Source organism: Schistocerca americana, chromosome 1 (genome assembly GCF_021461395.2).
Source record: "Schistocerca americana isolate TAMUIC-IGC-003095 chromosome 1, iqSchAmer2.1, whole genome shotgun sequence".
NCBI lineage: Eukaryota > Metazoa > Arthropoda > Insecta > Orthoptera > Acrididae > Schistocerca > Schistocerca americana.
In genome coordinates this window covers 556931408-556954526 of record NC_060119.1, presented here as the reverse complement: position 1 = coordinate 556954526, position 23119 = coordinate 556931408, and the positions used below count along the sequence as shown (strand labels likewise).

Below are 23119 nucleotides of genomic sequence, written 5' to 3'. Positions count from 1 at the left end.
TTCTGTGAGATCACTTTGGGCATCTACCAGCCGCTATGTTTTGGATTGCTTATTATTAATAAATAAAAACTTTTTAGTATTTTACTGTTTATATTTATTAAACCATAAGCATCTGTAGTGTGTTAAATGTAAGGGTAGCGGCGAGAATATTTGGAGGGACGAGAGGGGAGGGGGAGTAGACAGTGACAACGTGTGACCCTCCTTTTCTGGAACGAAACGTCGATCAGTGCCTGCTCAGCCAGCTGCTGTTCAGCCTGAGGTCAGGCAGCTGGTCAGGTGTGAGTAAAGCAGCTCGTGGTTTGGCGTTACCTGGGCTGAAGGAGTGCGGCAGCTGTCCCATCTCGTAGTAGAAGCGGTCTCCGCGCTTCCAGCGGTGGAACTGCTCGGCCACCAGGCAGCGGAACGTGGGCCCCAGCAGGCTGCCGGTCACTGGAGGCTCCAGCAGGCCGCCCACGAACACATCCACGTCCTGAGGGCTGTCGTACAGCTGCGACAGCCGCCGCGCCGACTGTGGAAAACCACGCAAAAAAGTGTAACACGCTCTTACATCTTACATTGCACTATTCATATATTCACTGTCTCTCAAAGGATCTGGGATATCTTAAGGTCGGTTCACACTGTACGCAGCCATCAAAACACTTAACAATGCATTTAGAATTGTGGCATTCACATAAGCTGTTAAGGGCAGGTGATAGGAACGAGACGGTACAGAATGGGGTGCCAATATCACGGTTTCGAGCCATAAACACTTTTGCACAATGAAGTATAGTTCAGGCGTGTCTGCAAGTATTCATTACAGGCTTACGTCAGGTAAACTGATTGAAGATAACACCACGCTGAGGACACACTGACCTGCTCATCCAGTACCCCCGAGGAACTGAATCGGGTGTGACGAACTACAAGTATTAGATAACAGTTAGGAAGGACACATAGCGAATCATCCGTTTTCCACCTAAGCACATCAGTTTGTATTAACACTTAAACATTACGTATTCACATTATTCCAAATCAAAAAAGAACCCAGTACATTGTACGTACAAACAGCACTGATACATTACAACAGCGGTCACATATGGCGACCATCAACATTGTTACAGACATTGTACCTACGAAGCATGTTCTGTACGCATTCTCCGTCATAGCCGATGTCTCTTCCATTTCTTGTACAGCAACCATAATTCGTGCCAGCAGATCTTCCTATGACGCTGCGGGAGCCTCGCAAATTACACTTTGCATACGAGCCCAATTATGAGACTTTTCTCTTTCCCTCCAGCAGGAGTGGGCGTGTTACACACCTGAATTGAAACCTTCGTATAATGGAAACGGTTAGTATGCGGACATGGAGTCCCATTCAAAGCATTGTGTACTCATACACCTCTACAAGCCCTAGAAGTTTGTACCGGGAATTTCCGAACACCTTATACACAACAAATAGTTGAGCATCGTAAGTGCTACTCTGAAATGAAAAGACTGCAACAGGAAAGGACATTGTGGTGAGATGCAGCAAACCAGTCAGAAGACAGGTAACTGAAAAGGAACTTATCTTTCCAGACAGATGGGAAGATAGAAAGTGCACAACAAAAAGGCAAGACTATCGTCATGGTACGGCTTTCAGTAGTGGGAAGGAGCGCCTGGGCCCCAGCAAGAATCCGCCCCGCGGACTTGTGTCGAGGTCCGGTGAGCTGGCCATTCTGATATTGGTTTTTAAGCGGTTTTCCATCTGCCTCGGCGAATGGCGGCTTGTTTCCCTTATTCCGCCTCAGCTACATTATGTCGGTGATTGCTGCGCATTCAAGTTCTCCACTTACGCGTTCACCACCATTACTCTACCACGCAAACATAGGGGTTACACTCGTCTGGTGTGAGGCGTACCCTCGGGGGGTCCACCGGGGGCAGAACCGCACAACAACCCTGAAAGAGTGGTTCGGTGTGGGGCGGCGAAGGGGTCAAGTAGACTGCGGTACTCGTCGTGGCGTTGTGGACTGCTGCGGCTGCGGCGGGGACGCAGCCTCTCCGTCGTTTCTAGCCCCCCGGTTAACATACAATACAATACAATCGTCATGGTCCTAATGTTGCATGAAAATGTGTGTGTGTAATTTAGGGTATGTGTACTGTGTGTGGTGCATAAAGCGTTTGTGTAAAATAGCGATCACTGAAGCAATGTGAACTCTGTGTGTTAACTATAAGTTGGCTAATGCCTCAGAGGATTGCAGGAAGCGGTGGAAGAAAGCCTGCCCCACACAGACTGCTACACCGTAAGAATCTGTGCGGTGAGGGGGTGGGGAGGAAGGGGGGACAAGACACACTTGCCTCCTTGTCGCCTGCAGTACTGGCACCTTAACCCTATGCTTCATGCGTTCTCAAAAGCAGAAGCCACACAAGGTGGTAAGAAACGCTTAAATGGTGTCATGATCAAAATTGAAATCGTCTCATGTTTTGAGATCCGCACATGTGATAATGATGGATGTGTGTGTGTGTGTGTGTGTGTGTGTGTGTGTGTGTGTGTGTGTGTGAGCAGTTTCATATCTCCTCCTAACCGACTTCAAGACTTGGTACACATGTCTCTTACTGTTACGCAACAATCGCTGTGGGGGTTGGTTGGTTTGGGGGAAGGGACCAGACAGCGAGGTCATCGGTTTCATTGGATGAGGGAGGGATGGGGAAGGAAGTCGGCCGTGCCCTTTCAAAGAAACCATCCCGGGATTTGTCTGAAGCGATTGAGGGAAATCACGGAAATCTTAAATCAGGATGGCCGGACGCGGGTTTGGACCGTCGTCCTCCCGAATGCGAGTCCAGTGTGCTAACCACTGCGCCACCTCGCTCCGTCGCTGTGGGCGTAAGAACCACTTACCTATCACAGTTTAGGAGATACGACATCATAAACAATGAAATGTGTGAAAAGCTGTCGCTCCATGCGTGACGGTTAAATGTATTACTTCTGTACTAATAATTTTTATTCGTATTAAATTTCAAGACGGTATCCGCATATGCTGCTAAATGCACCTACAAAATTACGAGGGCGAGTCAAATGAAAACCTTAAATTTGTAATAACAAATCGAAATTTCGCGCCGTTATCCTGTAAGTTGGTATGCGTGCTACAAACAGTGTGCAAAATGGCCTGTGGGTGGCAGCATAGTGCAGATGCATACATACCGTCGCAGAAACAGTATAAAGATGGCCGCCCCACTTGCGACTTCCATCAGGGAAGAACAGCGTTCTGTTATTCGGATTTTGCGTAGTGAAGGTGTGAAACCTATTGAAATTCATCGACGAATGAAGGTTCAGTACGGTGATGCATGTTTGTCACAGCAGCAAGTCTACGAATGGTGTAGGAAGTTCGCAAATGGTGTGACTTCAGTGGAAGATGCTTCTCATCCAGATCAGGCACAACGAGTTGTGACTTCGCAGAACATTGCAGCAGTTGAAGCCATAGTGAAGGAAAACCGCCGAGTGACACAGAATGACATTGCAGCATGTTTACAGATTAGTCATGGGTCAGCACACCACATTGTGCATGATGTGCTCCAGTTTCACAAAGCGTCTGCAAGATGGGTGCCACGGCAGTTGATTCCTGAAATGAGAGAACGACGTGTTGATGCTTGTGAAGAACTTCCTTGGCGCTTTGAAAGGGAAGATGATGGCTTCCTTGCAAGAATCGTTACTGGGGACGAAACCTGGGTTCACTTCCACCAACCGGAAACGAAGAGAACGAGCAAGGAATGGCGCCATCCCTCATCACCAAAACCAAAGAAGTTTCGAACAGAACCATCAGCAGGGAAGGTTATGCTGACTCTCTTTTGGGACGGAGAAGGTGTCATTTTGGAGAATTACATGCCTAGAGGGACCACTGTCACCAGTACATCATACACAAGATCTCCTAAAAAATCATCTTCGGCTTGCAGTCAAATGAAAGCGACGTGGATTGTTGTCAGCAGGTGTCCTTTTGCAACATGACAATGCAAGGCCCCACACTGCCCGTCCAACAGTGGTAACAATCACAGACCTACATTTCGAGTGTCTTCCTCATCCACCATACTCACTAGAACTTGCCCCAAGTGATTTCCATATGTTTGGACCACTCAAAGACGCAATCGGAGGAGAGAAGTTCCGTTCTGATGAAGAGGTACGCCACGCGGTGCATGAGTGGCTGTGCGGACTACCAAAAGAATTTTTTTCCAAAGGAATTTATGCACTTTGTAAGCGCTGGAGGACTTGCATTGAGCGTGGGGGATTATGTACCACTTCTGCACAATAAATAACATTTTAAAATATTTAAGGTTTTCATTTGAGTCGCCCTCGTATGTCATGACGCCACACATAGTTCAGGAGATATGACATTCTAAACACTGAGATGCGTGAAAAACTGCCGTATTGTGCATGTAATTTAAATGTGTTACTTCTTTGCTACCAACTCTAGCGGCAACACATTTTGCAGACAGTATTCACATATGCCGCTATATGTACTTATAAAATTATGCCATTGTATGACATATATGTCAGGAGACATGACATCATAATCAGAGACGCTTGAGAAAATACCGCATCATGCATGAAGTTTTAGTACATTTATCTTCATTACTAAGACACTCCTGTCATCGAGTCAATCTAAGAAAATCCCTGACACGTTGCAGCGCTTTTTACAGCTTTCAACTGCGAAGCGCAAACGGCTGCAGGCGAAAATAATAGCTGTCTGTGAGCTATGAAGGGGCGTTACCATAGAGGCACTGTAGACAATCGGAACAGCTGCTCCCAGCGTACAGACACTGTTTCATAATTTAAAAGATGTTTCCACGAATGTATGTAAATGAAATTCTTTCGAAATTACCATTTCTAGTACAAAATTGGCAAAATGACTACCTGGACAATGTTGAGCTTGTCAGCTAATGTTTAACGAAGATCCTAACTGCAACAATTCTCTACACTTATCACGAGGAAAAGAAACTCCATGTCACTATGAAATACAGCCAAGTTCAATGCAGTAACACGACAGTCAACAATGGCTGGCTGACACAGTGCTATCTGATCAGCTAACCAAAAATAAATGACTACTGGTCGAACCCTTCAAACTTCTGCCGATTTTTACCTTTTCACTATTAGGGAGATGACCGGCCAACTTAAATTTGTATGAATTAGTTCACTTTTTAGTTGTTGATCACTTTGCTCTAAGATGATATTTAAGCATCATTGTTTAACACGTTGAGCGAGGAGCCGATTTTATTGCGCTTTTCATTGAGGCGGCAGTCCCGCGTGCCGGTGACCACTTGACATGTGTTGAGCTAAACGATCGCGTAATGTTGCGCCTGCAGGCCTGCAACCCGTCTTACGGACGCGCAGTATGTGCCACCTGGCGCACAGGCGTTGCCCTCGAAAAAATTCGCTCGGCAGCTGCCGCCGAACAGGGCAAGTAAACAAAATGTAAGTGCACCACTCGACGATTGTTCAGCTGGAGTATAAATGGGCGTGGCATGGTAAGAAGACAACCTCCAAGGGACGTCCAGTTTGAGAAAGGGACCAGTTCACATGGATTACTTTCAAAAAGCTTTGTTGCCCGTAATGGCAAAAATATCGCAAAGAGCATACAGTGATTAATCGAATGCGTTATTTTTACCACGTAAACGTCACTGTGTAATACGATTGCCATCATCCGAAAGTGAGACTTCAGCTGATGTTTGATCAAAGTACGTGGTTTGACCCTTGAGGCAAGAAGCCGAACCTTGTGCGTTTTATGAGTACCAACGTGCCAAAGTGATGAAAATGTGCAGAAACAAAGTCGAAGATTTTTATGGACTTTTTGTCACATGAAATATTTCAACAAATCAATGGACAAACAAGTATTAATGCTACACAAACGACAATGGATTCCAAACGTTTGAATCAATGGATGCCAACAAGCAAGGACGAAATAAAGCGGTTGTTTGGATTGATTTTGTGGATGTGATTGGTGAAACTCCCACGGATAAATTTCTACCGGTCCTACGATTCACCGTTTTTCGAACATTCCTACGAAAGGTAATGAGTAGACATCGTTCTGAAATTATGTAGAGAATGCAGCACTTCGCAGACAATTCAAAAGTTGATACTTTATATCATCTGTCAGAAGTTCAATTTATCATCGACGCCACTTGGACGAAATGATACTGTGGCAACAGCGTACGTTTCCATCGCGGGCCGAGGGTAAAGGTTCTTATAGTAGGTTTTTCTTTCTTGACTGTCCTTTTCAGTCAGTTTTTGCGCCCCCTCTGTCGCTGCGCCTTCACCGTAGGCGCATATCTCACCCTGCCCGCGATATGGTACTGCTTACATAATTGGAATATCGATTTTTTTGTGAATATTTTCCAACCGTATTTCGTAAGATACTTCTTACTCTGTGTGTAATATTATGACGATAGAATTTCAGGTTGCTGATTATGAAAAGATTGTATGCAATATTGAAATACGCAAATCATTTAGGTATCAAAGTGATAAATCGTAAAAGTACTAAATGGATAGTTATCCATCGGTGGAGGTACAGAAAACGTTGTAAGTGTCATTGTTTTCATAAAACGCGTCTTCAGTGCTATTGTGTTCTTGGTACTCTGTTGTATGTTCCAAAACTTCATGTGGGGCTAAACCATGAAGAAAGTGTTTGAAACATGTGTTAGTAGATGGCACATGATATTCGAGTCACAGTGTGCGTCTATCTACAGCTCCAAAATATACAATACATGAGAAGTGGTGCTTGTTGATTACAGTTCTGCTAGTTAAAAACCTAATGTTATGTGTCTGTGCTCGTATCATCACAAATGAAACGTTGTGCGTCAGTATTAATGGTATTTGTATCGTAGCAAAGTCTTTCTTCCTGCTGTTTTGTGGAAAAATGACATTTTTGAGGCAGTTGCTGTATAGAAAATACAAGTTGATCCTTGCAAAGAAGAAAACAGCAACTAGCCACCGTTAATAATGGCATTTATTCGTACAAATAGCACTGCTATCAGTCTCGAACCGAAAGGTTTATCGTCAGAGGGTGTTCACGTTTATATTACATCTGATGTTGTTTACATTAGTTGTTGAAAAAACCAGCCAACAACTAATGCAAACAACAACAAATCTAATACACAGCCCTTTGATGGTGAACTTGGCGGTACGTAACTGGTAACGGCCCTGTTTGTGTAAATAAATAAAGTTACTGACAGTAGCTGGTTGATGTTTTCTTCTCTGCGAGGATCAACTTCTAAATACTTTTTTAGTGTCACATAGAAGGACTGACAGTGCCTATTCATAAATCGAATGGTGGGTCTCATGTCTATGATTGCCTGCTCTTGACGCTGCTGAATAGTGACATAAAATTTTTCACCGGATTGGTGGCTACACGTTTCAAGAGGACAATACAGTACGGTGTTTCGCAGATTCAAGGATTGTTGGCGGGTCCCCAAAACATACGTGTAGCTCTCTGTCGATATAGGGACGTAATAACGCTCGCGAAGGTTCGATGAATACCAAGTGCGCAGGCATCTATCGACGTTATCAACCGTTTGACCTAGTTGATTACTCATTCTTCATTGCTGTTCTCCGGAGCATGTGTTACCTGGACCGCTTTATCGAAGTGATGATCCGCTTACTTTGCGATGCGTCATCGAGGGTGCTCTTGCCATACAGCCTTTTAAATTCGAGCACTTCGTTCTTCGTCGTTAACTCTTATTATTCCTTCTTGGCTCTTGTATATACCGTATATTACCCGTCTATTCCTATACGTTAACCCCTATTTATCTAAGAATTTCTAACATCTTGCACCATTGTACATTGTCGGACGCTTTTTCCAGGTCGACAAATCCTATGAACGTTCTCTACAACATCACTGAAACTCTTCAGAACATTAACAGGCCTGATGGTACCTTGTAAGTGCCAACTCCGACATTTGTCGTCATAGACGTAGTGTCTGATGGCCAAGACCAATGCCTTCACGTGGATACGAGGCCATGCAGTCCATTACTTATTCAGTGACGGTCCAAAGAATGTACTCGATTTTTGAAAATACGTGCAGGAACGGCATTGCGCGATAGTTAGGAACCACAAATATAGACAATATTTTTCGAACTACATCTGGAGTGCACTACACAACCCGCTGCGCAGCTGCATCATCCATGGCCAGCAGTAATTCAACAAAAGACACTAGAAAATACTCGAGAATGATCCGGCAACGCGAGGACTCTACTTAGCAATTATTAGGAGAGTGAATGTTTATTTTAGTCAATCGGAGGATGGACCTCTCTTTCCTTTTCTTTCTTCATAGCACAACGTGACTTTGTATACATGCAAATAAAATAAATAAAAAAATCCTACTTGTGGATAGCGTTTAGCTTGTTCTTTTTGTCCTGAACCTACCTTTCCCTCCTTTTTCCCTTCGGTGCGAAGTCACCGTAGCCAGGCCTCGAGACGACCCCTGCACATTGTGCCCTCCGACCCAATCCTTCCACAAAAATGTCGGTAGAGCACTTTCCCGGGAAGGGTAAAGGTCTCCTGTTCGAGTCCCGGTCCAGCACATAGTTTTAATCTGCCAGGGAGTTTCATACAAGCACACACTCCGTTGCACAATGAAAAATTCACTCTGCAGATACATTGTTGATCATTCTGGTGACAAATGTCGGATTTGGCACTGTTAAGGGGACCATCAGGCCCGTTAATCTCGGATTCTGTAGAGTCTTAGTAGTGGACCTGTCCAGTACCTGGGAAGCAGCTTTTCGTACGAAGGCCCCCAGTTTCCGAGAAAATCGATACTGAAGTTTTATGCGTGTCTCCTATCTGTGCAGCTTTGGTCATGTTTCGACCAAGCGAGCGTAGGCCAGCGGCTAAGTTTCATGGCTACCATGCTGGCTATAAGGCTTCAAATCCTGCCCCCGTATACTATATTTTTTCAAGTTCATCGAACAGAATATCATTAAATACTATAAGTCATGCAAAATTATTCAAAAATAACCTTTATCGCCGTCGGGCGGTTACGGATTTCCCGGACGGTGTAAACCGCCATCAGGCATCTTTCGTTAGCATCAGGTGTTCGCAATGCATCGTCAGTGCAGTGCGTGTCAAAACAGTACAGTGAAATGGAACACGCAAGCGTTTCTACAGCAGGACAGCAACAAGAAAATCCGTCAGAAGTAGAGAATTGTGACGAGCAATCGATGGGCGGACTCATTAACGTCACCAGATGTACCGATCTACGTGACATGTACTGTATAACGATATTATCTACGATTAAATTGAAAAAAAAGTATTTGATCAGGATTGAACCAGTACCGCCAGCATAGTAGCTACACTACTGGCCACTAAAATTGCTACACCACGAAGATGACGTGCTACAGACGCGAAATTTAACCGACAGGAAGAAGATGCTCTGATATGCAAATGACTAGCTTTTCATAGCATTCACACAAGGTTGGCGCCTGACATGAGGAAAGTTTCCAGCCGATTTCTCATACACAAACAGCAGTTGACCGGCGTTGCCTGGTGAAACGTTGTTGTGATGCCTCGTGTAAGGAGGAGAAATGCGTACCATCATGTTTCCGATTTTGATAAAGGTCGGATTGTAGCCTATCGCGATTGCGGTTTATCGTATCGCGACATTGCTGCTCGCGTTGGTCGAGATCCAATGACTGTTAGCAGAATATGGAATCGGTGGGTTCAGGAGGGTAATAAGGAACGTCGTACTGGATCCCAACGGCCTCGTATGGCTAGCAGTCGAGATGACAGGCATCTTATGCGCATCGCTGTAACGGATCGTGCAGCCACGTCTCGATCCCTGAGTCAACAGGTGGGGACGTTTGCAAGACAACAACCATCTGCACGAACAGTTCGACGACGTTTGCAGCAGCATGGACTATCAGCTCGGAGACCATGGCTGCTTTTACCCTTGACGCTGCATCACAGACAGGAGCGCCTGCGATGGTGTACTCAACGACGAACCTGGGTGCACGAATGGCAAAACGTCATTTTCTCGGATGAATCCAGGTTCTGTTTACAGCATCATGATGGTCGCAACCGTGTTTGGCGACATTGCGGTGAACGCACATTAAAAGTGTGTATTCGTCATCCCCATACTGGCGTATCACCCGGCGTCACGGTATGGTGTGCCATTGGTTACAAGTCTCGGTTACCTCTTGTTCGCACTGACGGGACTTTGAACAATGGACGTTACATTTCAGATGTGTTACGACCCGTGGCTGTACCCTTCATTCGATCCCTGCGAAACCCTACATTTCAGCAGGACCGCATGTTGCAGGTCCTGTACGGGCCTTTCTGGATACAGAAAATGTTCGACTGCTGCCCTAGCCAGCACATTCTCCAGATCTCTCCCCAACTGAAAACGTCTGTCAATGGTGGCCGAGCAACTGGCTCGTCACAATACGCCAGTCACTACTCTTGATGAACTGTGGTATCGTGTTGAAGCTGCATGGGCAGCTGTACCTGTACACGCCATCCAAGATCTGTTTAACTCAATGCCCAGGCATATCAAGGTCGTTATTACGGCCAGAGGTGGTTGTTCTGGGTACTGATTTCTCAGGATCTATGCACCCAAATTGCGTGAAAATGTAATCACATGTCTGTTCTAGTATAATATGTTTGTCCAATGAATACCCGTTAATCATGTGCATTTCTTCTTGGTGTAGCAATTTTAATGGCCAGTAGTTTACATATAAAACTCATAAAAATCCGTGATTTAAAGGTCTAATGGTCCTCTCGTTATAGCGTTATCCACTTGCGCTCTTCAGATGTTCGACACGTAAAATATACAGGAGAAAATGGGCCAGGAACTCAGCTGGGATAATGTCCCGGTAAATGCGACTCACGTTGTGGCCCAGCGTGTTGGCGAGGTCCCTCCAGGTGTTGGCGGGTGGCAGGCCGCACAGCTCGCGGAAGGCGGGGTACGGCGGCAGCCCGTGGTCGCGGCCGCGCGTGATGTCCAGGCTCTCGCCGTCCATGCCGAACGCAGCGTCCTCGGCGCGGAAGAGCTGCTGCGTCACCTGCACACGCCCACAACTCACCACTGTCCAGACACCAGCACACGAGCTCTAACACGGGCAGGCACAATACTACTCTGCAGACTACTCCCACACTAGAGGTACAACAAATGGCGTCTCGTGTAGATGGATCATCACCATACTGTGTTACATGACTGCTTTTTCCAAACTGCCTCGTAACTTATACAAAAAAGGGAGATTAAATGTAATTCTAATAAATTAATCCTCGCCGGATAATGAAGTGTGAATCAGTACCAGTAATTGCCAATACTTAACTACTTCGATTAAAATTTCCTGTTTAAATTTGATCCACAGGCAAATGAGAAGTCACTATGAAAGCACGATGGACTCCGCAGAGAACGTGGAATAACGCAGTAGGGGCCTAATCTGCAGGGAGACAATCCCCCACCCCTACTCACAGAACACGCGCTGGCCCGCGTGCGGCGGAAAGCGCCAGGCAGGTATAGAGACAGGCAGGGCTGTGTTTTGAAAGGAGGCTGCCCTGGCACCAACCGTCCGAAGTCAAATGGCTCTGAGCACTATGGGTCTTAACATCTGAGGTCATCAGTCCCCTAGAACGTAGCACTACTTAAACCTAAGGACATCAAACACATTCATGCCAGAGGCAGGATTCGAACCTGCGACCGTAGCTGTCGCGCGGTTCCAGACTGAAGCGCCTAGAATCGCTCGGCCACACCGGCCGGCGTCCGAAGCCAAGCAATGCACATTACATCTCCAGTACATGCAGGGACAACAGAGATTACTTTGAGCAAGCTATGAAGTCACAGAATGCATGCCACTTAACGGCAGAATCCAGGAAGAACCGCCATTGTCGAGAGTAACAGCCAGCAAAATTCGTTGAAAAACACGGGATGTTAAGGTAATATCTTAGAAAGAGGAATGAGAACAGAAAGTTTAGGGCCACATTGAAGGCCAACACTGCGTCCAGATGCCGCCAAACCAAAATATTAAGGAAATTAAAAATTCTTTGTGATGACAGGTTCAATCTGCTTTCAAATCCACCAATAGATGCACACACCTCTCCTTCTGCACTATTTTCTGTCTCTATGCACTAATCTTCGGCATACACATTACGACTCTCGCAAATGTAGATGTATTGTCCAGATAGGTTTTCACTTGAATCACATTCAAGATCTCCTATCCAATTGCCACGGCATTAGCCTTCCCACTTTTAACGTTCATTCCATTTCTTTATTATCAATTTAATTATGTACATATGCAATAAAATGAGTTTATTGAGGTCTTTCCCTCATTTCATAGTCGATGAATTCCTTTATCATTGTTTTGATGTAATGATTTGCTCGTGTCACACATAAAGGGCGAAATTCAGATATTTAATTAAAGATTCCAATTAAGGTACTCCAACCACGCTTCTGCGATATGGCATAAACTGACAGCTGCATCCACAACAGATGTGAGGGTAGTCATAAAGTTCCGTCACTTTGAAAAATCGAGCTGTGACCATGAGATCTCGTGATAGAGTTACTCCTCTACATGGAGACCTGAAGACCACAAAAACAACATGGATGAGTTGAAAGAGACCTCGGTTTTACAAGTATGCCTTTTGACCAAAACATGTTCAGCCAGCCACTGTGGCCGAGCGGTTCTAGGAGCTTCAGTCCGGAACCACGTGGCTGCTACGGTCGCAGGTTCGAATCCTGCCTCGGGCATGGATGTGTGTGATATGTCCATAGGTTAGTTAGGTTTAAGTAGTTCTGGGTCTAGGGGACTGATGGCCTCAGATGTTAAGTCCCATAGTGCTTAGAGCCATTTCAACCATTTTTTGATAGTGCCCCACGCGAATCTGATGGCCAAAGCACGAACATGATTTCACTACCGTGCTTCTCAGTCTACTTAAGTACGATGGCCTAGTGACATGGCCAGTTATCCTGCTGGAAGATACCGTAGCCGTTGGAGAAGACTGCAAGCATAAAGTGATGAAGAGGGTCCGCAACAATGTTCACGTAGTGCACAGCTCGTGGTGCCTTCGACTACCACCGCAAGTCTCATGAAGGTCCAGATGAATGTTCCCATAGCATAACACTACCCTCATGACTTGCGTCTGTGGGCTAGTGGATCTTTCGAGCAAACTTTTGCTTGGATGACGGAGCATCCCGACACGACCACAGACCTCGAGTAACAAGGAACGTGATTCATCCCACAAGTTGAAACGTTTCCACAGATCCACGGTCAAATTATATGCCCTCTTGTCCATTTCAGTCGTAATTTAAGGTGTTGAGTGTGCTCTGAAAGGTGTGCTCCGAAACAGTTGTGCTTGCACCCAACACCTGCACCAACCTCTGTCGTCAAATCTGCCACAAATAACCGCTTTCCTGTTTTAAGGATCGGGCACGCTTCCTCCCCCCCCCCCCCCTCCCCCCGCTGTCCCCCTCCTCCACGTATTGCGATGACGCGTGTGCGTTCTGCCTACTCGTAGTTCCACCGTTCCCAGGCGTCGGGTCATAAGTAACTGACCCTTTTCTAAGTCGTTTATCTGAGTGGATTTACCGATTTGAGGCCATTATCGTCGCTAGAGTGGTTCCCCACGCGTCTCTCCTCTGTTTGTACTCTCTCCTTACCGCATCACGTACCCACAAATTCATGATGTTTTGTCTCATCAGCATCTGTTGTGAACAGAGCAGTGGTCCATTGTGGTAAGTGCAGAGTTACGTCTGATGATTTCTTAAACTATTCCCTATGATCTCTTCAGCCCAAGCTCATAGTTGGTCTGACATTCGCTACTGTCGTATATTGTCGATTAGCTGACAGTTGACAAGTGCATAGGACACCTCCGGAAGTCAAAGAACGCGACATTAACGTTGGCGTCCGTATGTTTGCTTTCTGTGTCTAGTGGCCGAACAGCACGAGCTGGATTCTGAAATACTGTTATTTCCAAAATCCATGTAGTTCCTGCAGACTGTGTTTCGTTCTCTATAAAGTTTATAACTTGTGAGCATGAGCTTTAGATCGGAAGGTGCCACATAGCCATACAAAACAAATAAAGTGCGACGAGAGTCATTCTCAAAATTTAAAAAAAAATTGATCTGATGGGCTGCGCAATGTCCACTCCTCACCCCTTCCCCCTCCCCTCCACCACCCCCCTCCCGCCCACTTACGTCGCCGTGTCGTAGATGTAAATAAGCGTTGGAGCAAGCATAATGAACAACGGTAACAGTGGCCACGAACGGTCGTATACAGTTTATTTGTGAGAGTTTAAAATATGTGATAAAATTAGAGATTCCGTCACGTGTGAGGTACCTAGTGTAATAAAATTCAAGAAAAGTACCCCACCCCCCTCTATCGGAACTTCAGATAGCAAAAGCTTATGGAAAGAAAGATCATTTACTTGAGGAACGAATATTCTTGAATGATCAGATCGACTATCTACTGAAGGAGTGATGAAAAAATTCAGCATTTCACTATTCATAGATTGGCCTCGTGCTTCTCTAAAATTTGACGGTCAGTTCTTTATGAAATTATTGGTGAATATTTGGGCTATATAAAAGTGTGGAATTCTCGACTTTAAACAGAACACAAAAAACTGCAAATGGGAACTCCACTGCCTTTTCTCACTCGGCACGACAGCAATGGCAAGCATTTTTTGAACTACATTGTTACTGACAATGAGACCTGGGTTTCGCATAAAAGCACTGAAATAGAGCGCCAGTCACTGGAATGACATCACCATGCCCAACAAAACCGAAAAGAGCCAAATAAATTCTGAGCACCAAAAAGGTTATGGCCATAGCGTTTTAGGATCGAAAGGACATCCTACTTATCGGCTTTACACCTACCGGAGAGACAATAACGCGGTGGTCAGCTGCCAGACCCTTCACCGTCTACGTAGCGTCGTTCAAAACAAAAGGCGTGTGTTGTCGCCCAGCGGCATTAGCCTTCTTCGCCATAACGCTCGCCTGTATTCTACTGCGTTGACGGCAGATTTTCTACGACAGTATAAGTGAGACATTTTTGAACATCCACCTTATAGCCCCGATTTGACTGAGTGATTACCATGTTTCTTCCTAAACTGAAGGCTTTTTTGAACGGAAGTGACAACGAACTGAAAGAGGGCGTTAGTGACTGTTTCAACAACTTGGTAGCAACTGAGTATGGAGGAGGCACAGGAAAACTTGTTGAACGGTACGACAGATGTTTGAATTTGAACGGCGACTCCGTAGAAAAATAACCAAGATATCAATATAAATTGTAGAATAATTGTGTGAAATCTTATGGGACTTAACTGCTAAGGTCATCAGTCCCTAAGCTTCCACACTACTTAACCTAAATTATCCTAAGGACAAACACACACACACACACCCATGCCCGAGGGAGGACTCGAACATCCGCCGGGACCAGCCGCACAGTCCATGTAGAATAATTTTATTACTTGCTTTTGAATACATTGTGGGAGTGAACAGTGATCAAAGCGTTACAAGTATTTACTATCAAAAACAGTCTTGATCACAATTTATTTATTACGGTGACCGGTTTCGACCACTACTGTGGTCATCTTCAGACCTACAAGTCGTATACAAAGCTTTAATTAGAGGGCTACATACATTAAATAAAATACATAAAGTTATAAAGCTATAAAACGATGAATTACCAATCAGTAAAGACCTCCTTCTACTGGAGAATCACTGCTGGAGAAACCAGTGCACGTCTTACTGTATATAAAGGAGGCTCCGCCCACTTCTGACGGAATGATGTCATTAGTAACCAATGGGTTACAGGTCGAATAACAATGTAAAATTTCTTGGTTAAAAAAACATTGTCATGAAAGGAAAATAAACACACACTAAACTTAGCTTAATTAACAGTTATTGTCAATTAAGAAGCGTTAAAAATATTTAAACATGTAGGACAAATGAACTTCGTTTTGACAGTACATGAGTTGCCCTCTCAAGGCCTGTTAGTGAACCATTTGGAACCACTGGTTGCCAAGGCGAAGTTGGACGCCGTTCCAAAGATGTAGCAGCAGGCTTCTTTCCACTGTAGTTGTTGTAAAGTCGATAGGCAAACTAGTGGTTGCCATGGTGAGGATAAACCCCAGTGCAAAGATGTGGCAGCAGGCTTCTTTCTAACGAAGTTGTTGCGAAAGTGGAATGGCAAAGACTGTCACGTCAGACGATGTACAATTAAGCAGCAACATGTCTTTACTGAAACGATTTTCAATGAGTAGGCTGCAATATTGTTAACTAACATGTATAGTACATGCTGCACAGATACGATTTACTGGTGTAGTAAGAGACCTCCATTCACATAGATTACATAATAATTCTTACAGATCAACACTCAGAGAAAAAAATTAAAGCTTTGTATACGACTTGTAGGTCTGAGGATGATCACAGTAGTGGTCGAAACCGGTCATCGTAATAAATAAATTGTGATCAAGACTCTTTTCGATAGTAAAAAAATTTGTTACGATATCTTAAAGTCCGGAGTAACAAACGCTCTTTACTTTTTAGAGTCGCTGTCGCTAGAGGATTAGTGTGGATGGCTGGGGAGTACCTCTGTGGTGAAGGAGTCGTCGAGCTTCTGCGCCGGCTGGTGGGCCATGCCGTTGAGCAGCAGGTCCAGGTTGTCCTCGCGCTGCACGGCCGCCGGCCGGAAGTAGCCGTCGCTGTACCGGTAGTGGCGTACCGGGCACCGCGCCCCGTCCACCAGCCTGTCGGCAAAAACACAGGCACTCTTCACTAAGCGCCGCACTGATCTGCATTAAGGTCATACAAACTTTGCATACATTAATGCACTAAAAACACCAGATTTATGTATTAGAGTTCAGCAAACTTCAACTGCAGTATAGGAAGTACGGCTACCCGCGGGCGTGCATTCTAAATGGCAGTCTACTTGATATACGTTGTTTCATATTCAACGAAAGCACGGTCCCCGGCGCTGAGAGGGAAACTGTACTCCCATAAACCGGCACCAATCACCACACGACGCTCTGCCTCGTTGCTCAGACAGTGTGGCAGGTGGTATATCGATTGCAATCAAAAAATAAACTAAACTAGTTCAATCTTCCTAGTACATTAAAACTTTGTGCCGGTCAGGACTCCATCTTGCAACCTTTGCCTTTCGCGGGGAAGGGTGGCTACCGTCTAAGTAGGCTGTTTAGGTTTTTATGTTGGTGAAGCCACGTAGCGCTCTGTATGAACATCGCTGACTGCGCTGTGTGCAGTCTGTGGCTGGCTGGACTCGTTGTTGGAATATTCGCCAGTGTAGTGTTGGGCAGTTGGATGCGAACAGCGCGTAGCGTTGGGCAGTTGGAGGTGAGCCGCCAGCAGTGGTGGGTGTGGATAGAGAAATGGCAGAGTTTTGAGAGGTTACTATGAGCGGACGATCTGGATGTGTGTCCGTCAGAAAAAGGAAATGTCACGAACTGATATATATATATATATATATATATATATATATATATATATATATATATATATAGACTTTTGAACACTATTGAGGTAAATACATTGTTTGTTCTCTATCAAAATCTTTAATTTGCTAACTATGCCTCTCAGTAGTTAGTGCCTTCAGTAGTTAGAATATTTTATTTAGCTGGCAGTATTGGCGCTAGCTGTATTGCAGTAGTTCGAGTAACGAAGATTTTTGTGAGGTAAGTGATTCATGTAAGGTAAAGGTTATTGTTAGTCAGGGCTTATCCTTTGGTAGGGATTATTGAAAGTCAGATTGCGTTCCGCTAAAATATTGTGTGCCAGTTTAGTGATGATCAGAATAAGCAAAGACAAAACTGTCTGAGTACGTTGAGTTTTACTCAGCTGTTTCTGTATCAAATAACGTAGTGGTTTACCAGCACAGTCATTCTTAATTTTCAAAGGGGACGTTACAACCGGCTCACGACCTACGACCCAACCTCAACGCTTTACATCCGCCAGTACCTCTTCTCCTGCCTTTGAAACTTCAGAAAAGTCCTTCTGCATACCTTGCAGGACTATCACACCTGGAAGAAAGGATATTGTGAAGAAATGACATAGCCGCAGGGGATTATTTCCCGAATGAAACGGTGTAACTAATTAATTTCTCCACAATATCCTTTCTTCCGGGAGAGATGCCATTCCGATGACTGGTACTTCATTTCCGGACTTGTATGCAAATGTGGAAGAACGTGGAAGAAAGCATACTACCGGAAGTAAAGCTGCGAGGGCGGAGCGTAAGTCGTGCTTCGATAGTTCAGTCGCCAGTACACTTGGCCGTGAAAAGCAACTGTATGGGTTCGAGTCCCATCCGGCACACGGTTTTAATCTGCCACTAAGTATCAAATCAGCGCTCACTCAGCTGCAGACTGAAAATTCATTCTGCAAATTAGGCCTTGCGCTGTCTGGCACTTCAGACTCCTGAAGCAGAATGGTTCCTATACTCAAAAAGAGCTGTATTATAGTCACAAGGGCAATGGCGATGAGTGTTCTTGCTTTGTCCTCACGAAATAACTGTATAGCTTCATTCATTGTAAGCACTCAAGATAGATTGCAGCACGTTGTTCATATACAGGGCTATTACAAATGATTGAAGCGATTTCATAAATTCACTGTAGCTCCATTCCTTGACATATGGTCACGACACACTACAGATACGTAGAAAAACTCATAAAGTTTTGTTCGGCTGAAGCCGCACTTCAGGTTTCTGCCGCCAGAGCGCTCGAGAGCGCAGTGAGACAAAATGGCGACAGGAGGCGAGAAAGCGTATGTCGTGCTTGAAATGCACTCACATCAGTCAGTCATAACAGTGCAACGACACTTCAGGACGAAGTTCAACAAATATCCACCAACTGCTAACTCCATTCGGCGATGGTATGCGCAGTTTAAAGCTTCTGGATGCCTCTGTAAGGGGAAATCAACGGGTCGGCCTGCAGTGAGCGAAGAAACGGTTGAACGCGTGCGGGCAAGTTTCATGCGTAGCCCGCGGAAGTCGACGAATAAAGCAAGCAGGGAGCTAAACGTACCACAGCCGACGGTTTGGAAAATCTTACGGAAAAGGCTAAAGCAGAAGCCATACCGTTTCGAACTCATTGATGGGGACATGCTGCGCCGAGTGTGGGAGGAACTTGATTATCGGCTTGATGTCTGCCGAATCACTAAAGGGGCACATATCGAACATTTGTGAATGCCTAAAAAAACTTTTTGAGTTTTTGTATGTGTGTGCAAAGCATTGTGAAAATATCTCGAATAATAAAGTTATTGTAGAGCTGTGAAATCGCTTCAATCATTTGTAATAACCCTGTACTTACCAGAGTTTGCAGTTTGGTGGAAAAAGATCGGTGCAGTAATCTGTGCTCCACCAACTCCACCCCATACTCTTATTTTCACATCATGCAGAGTCTGCTGATGTAAATGACGGTGATTTTCCGAACTCCAGTGTCGATTATCCTGCCCCACATATCGCAACAAAAGGGACCGTGTTTCATAAAAAGAAAAGGGCATTTCCGTATCAGCCTCTCCATCATGCACGGACTGCAATAGCCAGTTGCCGCGCTGATACTGAGCGAGGTGGTGCAGTGGTTAGCACACTGGACTCGCAGTCGGGAGGACTTTTCAAAAACCGTCTTCCGGCCATCCTGATTGAGGTTTTCCGTGATTTCCCTAAATCGCTTTAGGCAAATGCCGGGTTGGTTCCTTTGAAAGGGCACAGCCGACTTCTTTCCCCATCCTTCCCTAATCTGATGGGACCGATGACATCGTTGTTTGGTTCCTCCCCCAAACCAACCAACCAACCAAGCAGTGCTGATGTGGAGTAATGCTACCTCAATTGCTCAGTCGGTGCTCTAACGCTACTTCGTTATATTTCAGTTTAACTCCATCCACATCTCTGTTTACACATAATACTGATAGAGCAATGGGAAGTATTAAGTGCCGAACCGATTTTCTCTGACTTCCTTACTAGGTAGCTCCTAACTCATCTCTTTTTTTAGCACCTTTTCTTCCCACCCTCCCTTCTCTCTCTCTCTCTCTCTCTCTCTCTCTCTCTCTCTCTCTCTCTCTCCTCTCTCTCTCTCTCTCTCTCTCTCTCTCTCTCTCTCTCTCTCTCTCTGTGTGTGTGTGTGTGTGTGTGTGTGTGTGTGTGTGTGTGTGTGTGTGTGTGTGAGTGAGTGAGTGTGTGTGTGTGTGTGTGTGTGAGCGAGTGAGTGAGTGTGTGTGTGTGTGTGTGTGTGTGTGTCAGGCAGTGCATGTGATACCGATGAACATATGTAATAATGAACCATCTACTCACCAACTCACCACAGACATACAAAAATACTTTGGGCACACTACACCATATAAACGTTTAAACATAAGTATAGTTGTAAAAATACGGTGGGCTATCGTAAGTAAGTGTAGGCTACGGCAGTCTTCCAACTAACTTCGGTCAGTTAAGTTTGTACCCGCGTTACCTATATGGTAGGTGTGTTGCATGCCTATCGGTAGTTACCTGGATCAAATGGCTCTGAGCACTATGGGACTTAACATCTGAGGTCATCAGCCCCAAGAACTTAGAACTACTTAAACCTAACGAACCTAAGGACATCACACACATCCATGCCCGAGGCAGGATTCGAACCTGCGACCGTAGCGGTCGCGCGGTTCCAGAGTGAAGCGCCTAAACAGTCGTTCACTCTGGCCGGCTTACCTCGGATCGCTTTCTTTACGTTTACGATCAGTGTCTTACCAGATTCCCCTAGAAACCGGAACCGCTCAACTGTCTAGAAACTGAATGCGGATATATAAATGGCCGCGTAACCAACAGAACATTTTTGTTCTACATATTAACCCTCTTTTCTGATACTTAAAAATAAATAGTATTTATATCAAAATTGAAATTGTCGATGTTTAATTCAAATTTTATTCGGAAACTGTTGAAATGTAAAGTGAAATAGAGGGATGTTTCAGTAAGAATAAATAAAATCATACAGATGTATCATATAGCACTTCACAATGCAATTTTCTATTAAAAATGGTAAAATAAATGACCCACAAAACAAAAATATATGAAACAGTGCTCCAATACTTCGTTGAACTTTCGTAAAAAATGTTTCTGTTATTCATAAAAAAACTTTCACATTATCACTAATAACAGGAAACTCTTTCCTTTGATCATGATGAAGAACGTTCTATTGAATACAAAATAAAAACAGTGATATATAGGGTATAATAATAATGGCGTGTGACGAGGGCCTCCCGTCGGGTAGACCGCTCACCTGGTGCAAGTCTTTCGATTTGACGCGACTTCGGCGACCTGCGCGTCGATGGGGATGAAATGATGATGATGATTAGGACAACACAACACCCAGTCCCTGAGCGGAGAAAATCTCCGACCCAGGCGGGAATCGAACCCGGGCCCTTAGGATTGACAGTCGGACGCGCCGACCTTTTTTTTTTTTATTTTTTATTTTTTTTTTATTTTTATGCCGGACCGTGACTCGAATCCGGATTTCCCGCTTATAGCGAACAGTCTTATTTTTTTAAGTGCTCTACCATCTTTTTTATGGGGTAACAATAGCAAACATAAACTGCTGCTAGCATTTTTTTTTATATAAGACGATGACCTTTAGAAAATAAAATATTTCTGGGAAACGTAAATAAGTGGACTTTTTTTTTACATAATAGTAAAAAAAATCCTACTTCTGTGAGTACAAAACAATTACGGTCTACATTCCTCTTTTGGGCGCGTACCTCGCTAATCCAGTTATACCTCGCGTTGGTGTCGGGTACGTCTTCATGGGTGGTTGTGGATCCTCTCCACTGTCCTGGTCCTTTCTTGTTCTGCTACTTATAATCAATAATTACATTCTCCTACCCGGGACACCCCAACTGGGTGGAGGATCAAGCAAGGCACTCCCCAAAAAATTTGCGTGATATGTTCGATATCTCGGATGTCTCATAAGCTGTGAGTGATGATCTTGTAGTAAGGCCCAAAAGTCGAGCACATTCTTACTGCCGTCTCGGAAAAGATAACGCACAGTCAAACCTCGAATCCAGGTCACTGCGTTTGTCTTTGTTCGGGGATAATATGTCCTATCTGGGAGAAGTAGTGTGCGTGGTTCTATTGCCTGCGGCCTCACCCGAAGGAGGAAGGCTATCATTTTTTTGACCAAACACCATACGTCCGCCGAAGGTCCGCATATCAGGCGATGCTCCTCTGTGTCTATAACATTGCACTGCGGACACAGTGGCCCGTCCGCCATATGAATTGTATGCAACCTGGGACGAGTCACGTATTTCCCATTTATCACCTGAGACCACAGTGCGCGCGTTCCCGTATCAAGGTGTGGGTGGTGCACTGTACGCCATACCACTGACCACGTAACTGTTGGTTGGCGGCGCTCTACGGCATTATTTGGCCGTCGTCGAGTCAAGATGTGATATATATCACGTGCCGTTGCCGTCCTGGTAGTCGGTAGTTCCATATGTACATAACTGTGTTCCACAAAAAAGGTTCGCATATGGGCAAGCGATGGTGAGATGTGAGACACCGCTACCGGAGCATAACGTGAAGGTGGAGCGAGTTCGTCCATCAAGGTGCCCGTCCGACTTGTCTGGTGTCGTGTCCACATCTTTATCATTGTGGTTACATAAATAGCCACTGCTCGGTCGCGTACGTGGGCTATTCCAAGACCTCCACGACTACGAGGAAGGGTGAGGGTTTCGTATCCGACCTTAAAAAGCAGACCTGTGCTCACAAAATATCCTAGTGCCGCCAGGATTCGGCGGGCCAACACCACCGGCATAGGAAGAACTTGTGCCAGGTGGGGGATGCGAGAGGCTAGATAAGTGTTGGCAAAGATGACCCGTTGTATCTTATCCAGTGCCCTTAACCTGTGGCTTCGGACACTCGCACGAATTGTTCGCAGAAGATGTCTGTAACTCAGTGCCGCCATGCGTCGAACGTCTGTAGTGAAGATAATTCCTAGGCATTTCATCTTGTTAATCGGCTATAATGGTGCTACACTTGCTGGCGGGAGTCCTCTCTCGATGTTCACCGTTCCCGACTTTGCCATGTGCAGGCGACTTCCCGTAGCCATACAATAAAAATTAATCCAATGCAAGGCCACTCTTGCCTCGTCGCCTGACCGTGCTAAAACACTAGGTCATCCGCGTATGTTCTGCTTATAAACTTGTTG

The 23119-nt window shown here is 45.1% G+C and overlaps 1 protein-coding gene across 1 annotated transcript in view; it reads right to left on the bottom strand.

The window, feature by feature from the left end:
- LOC124576936 (peroxidase-like) overlaps nucleotides 1-23119 on the bottom strand; it is a 169004-nt gene that overhangs the window by 6608 nt on the left and 139277 nt on the right. The window contains exons 9-11 of the mRNA XM_047131216.1: nucleotides 16525-16681; nucleotides 10822-10995; nucleotides 310-508 (exon numbers count right to left, since the gene is read on the bottom strand). Coding sequence (XP_046987172.1) covers nucleotides 310-508; nucleotides 10822-10995; nucleotides 16525-16681 — 530 coding nt within the window. The remainder of the gene's footprint in view (nucleotides 1-309; nucleotides 509-10821; nucleotides 10996-16524; nucleotides 16682-23119) is intronic.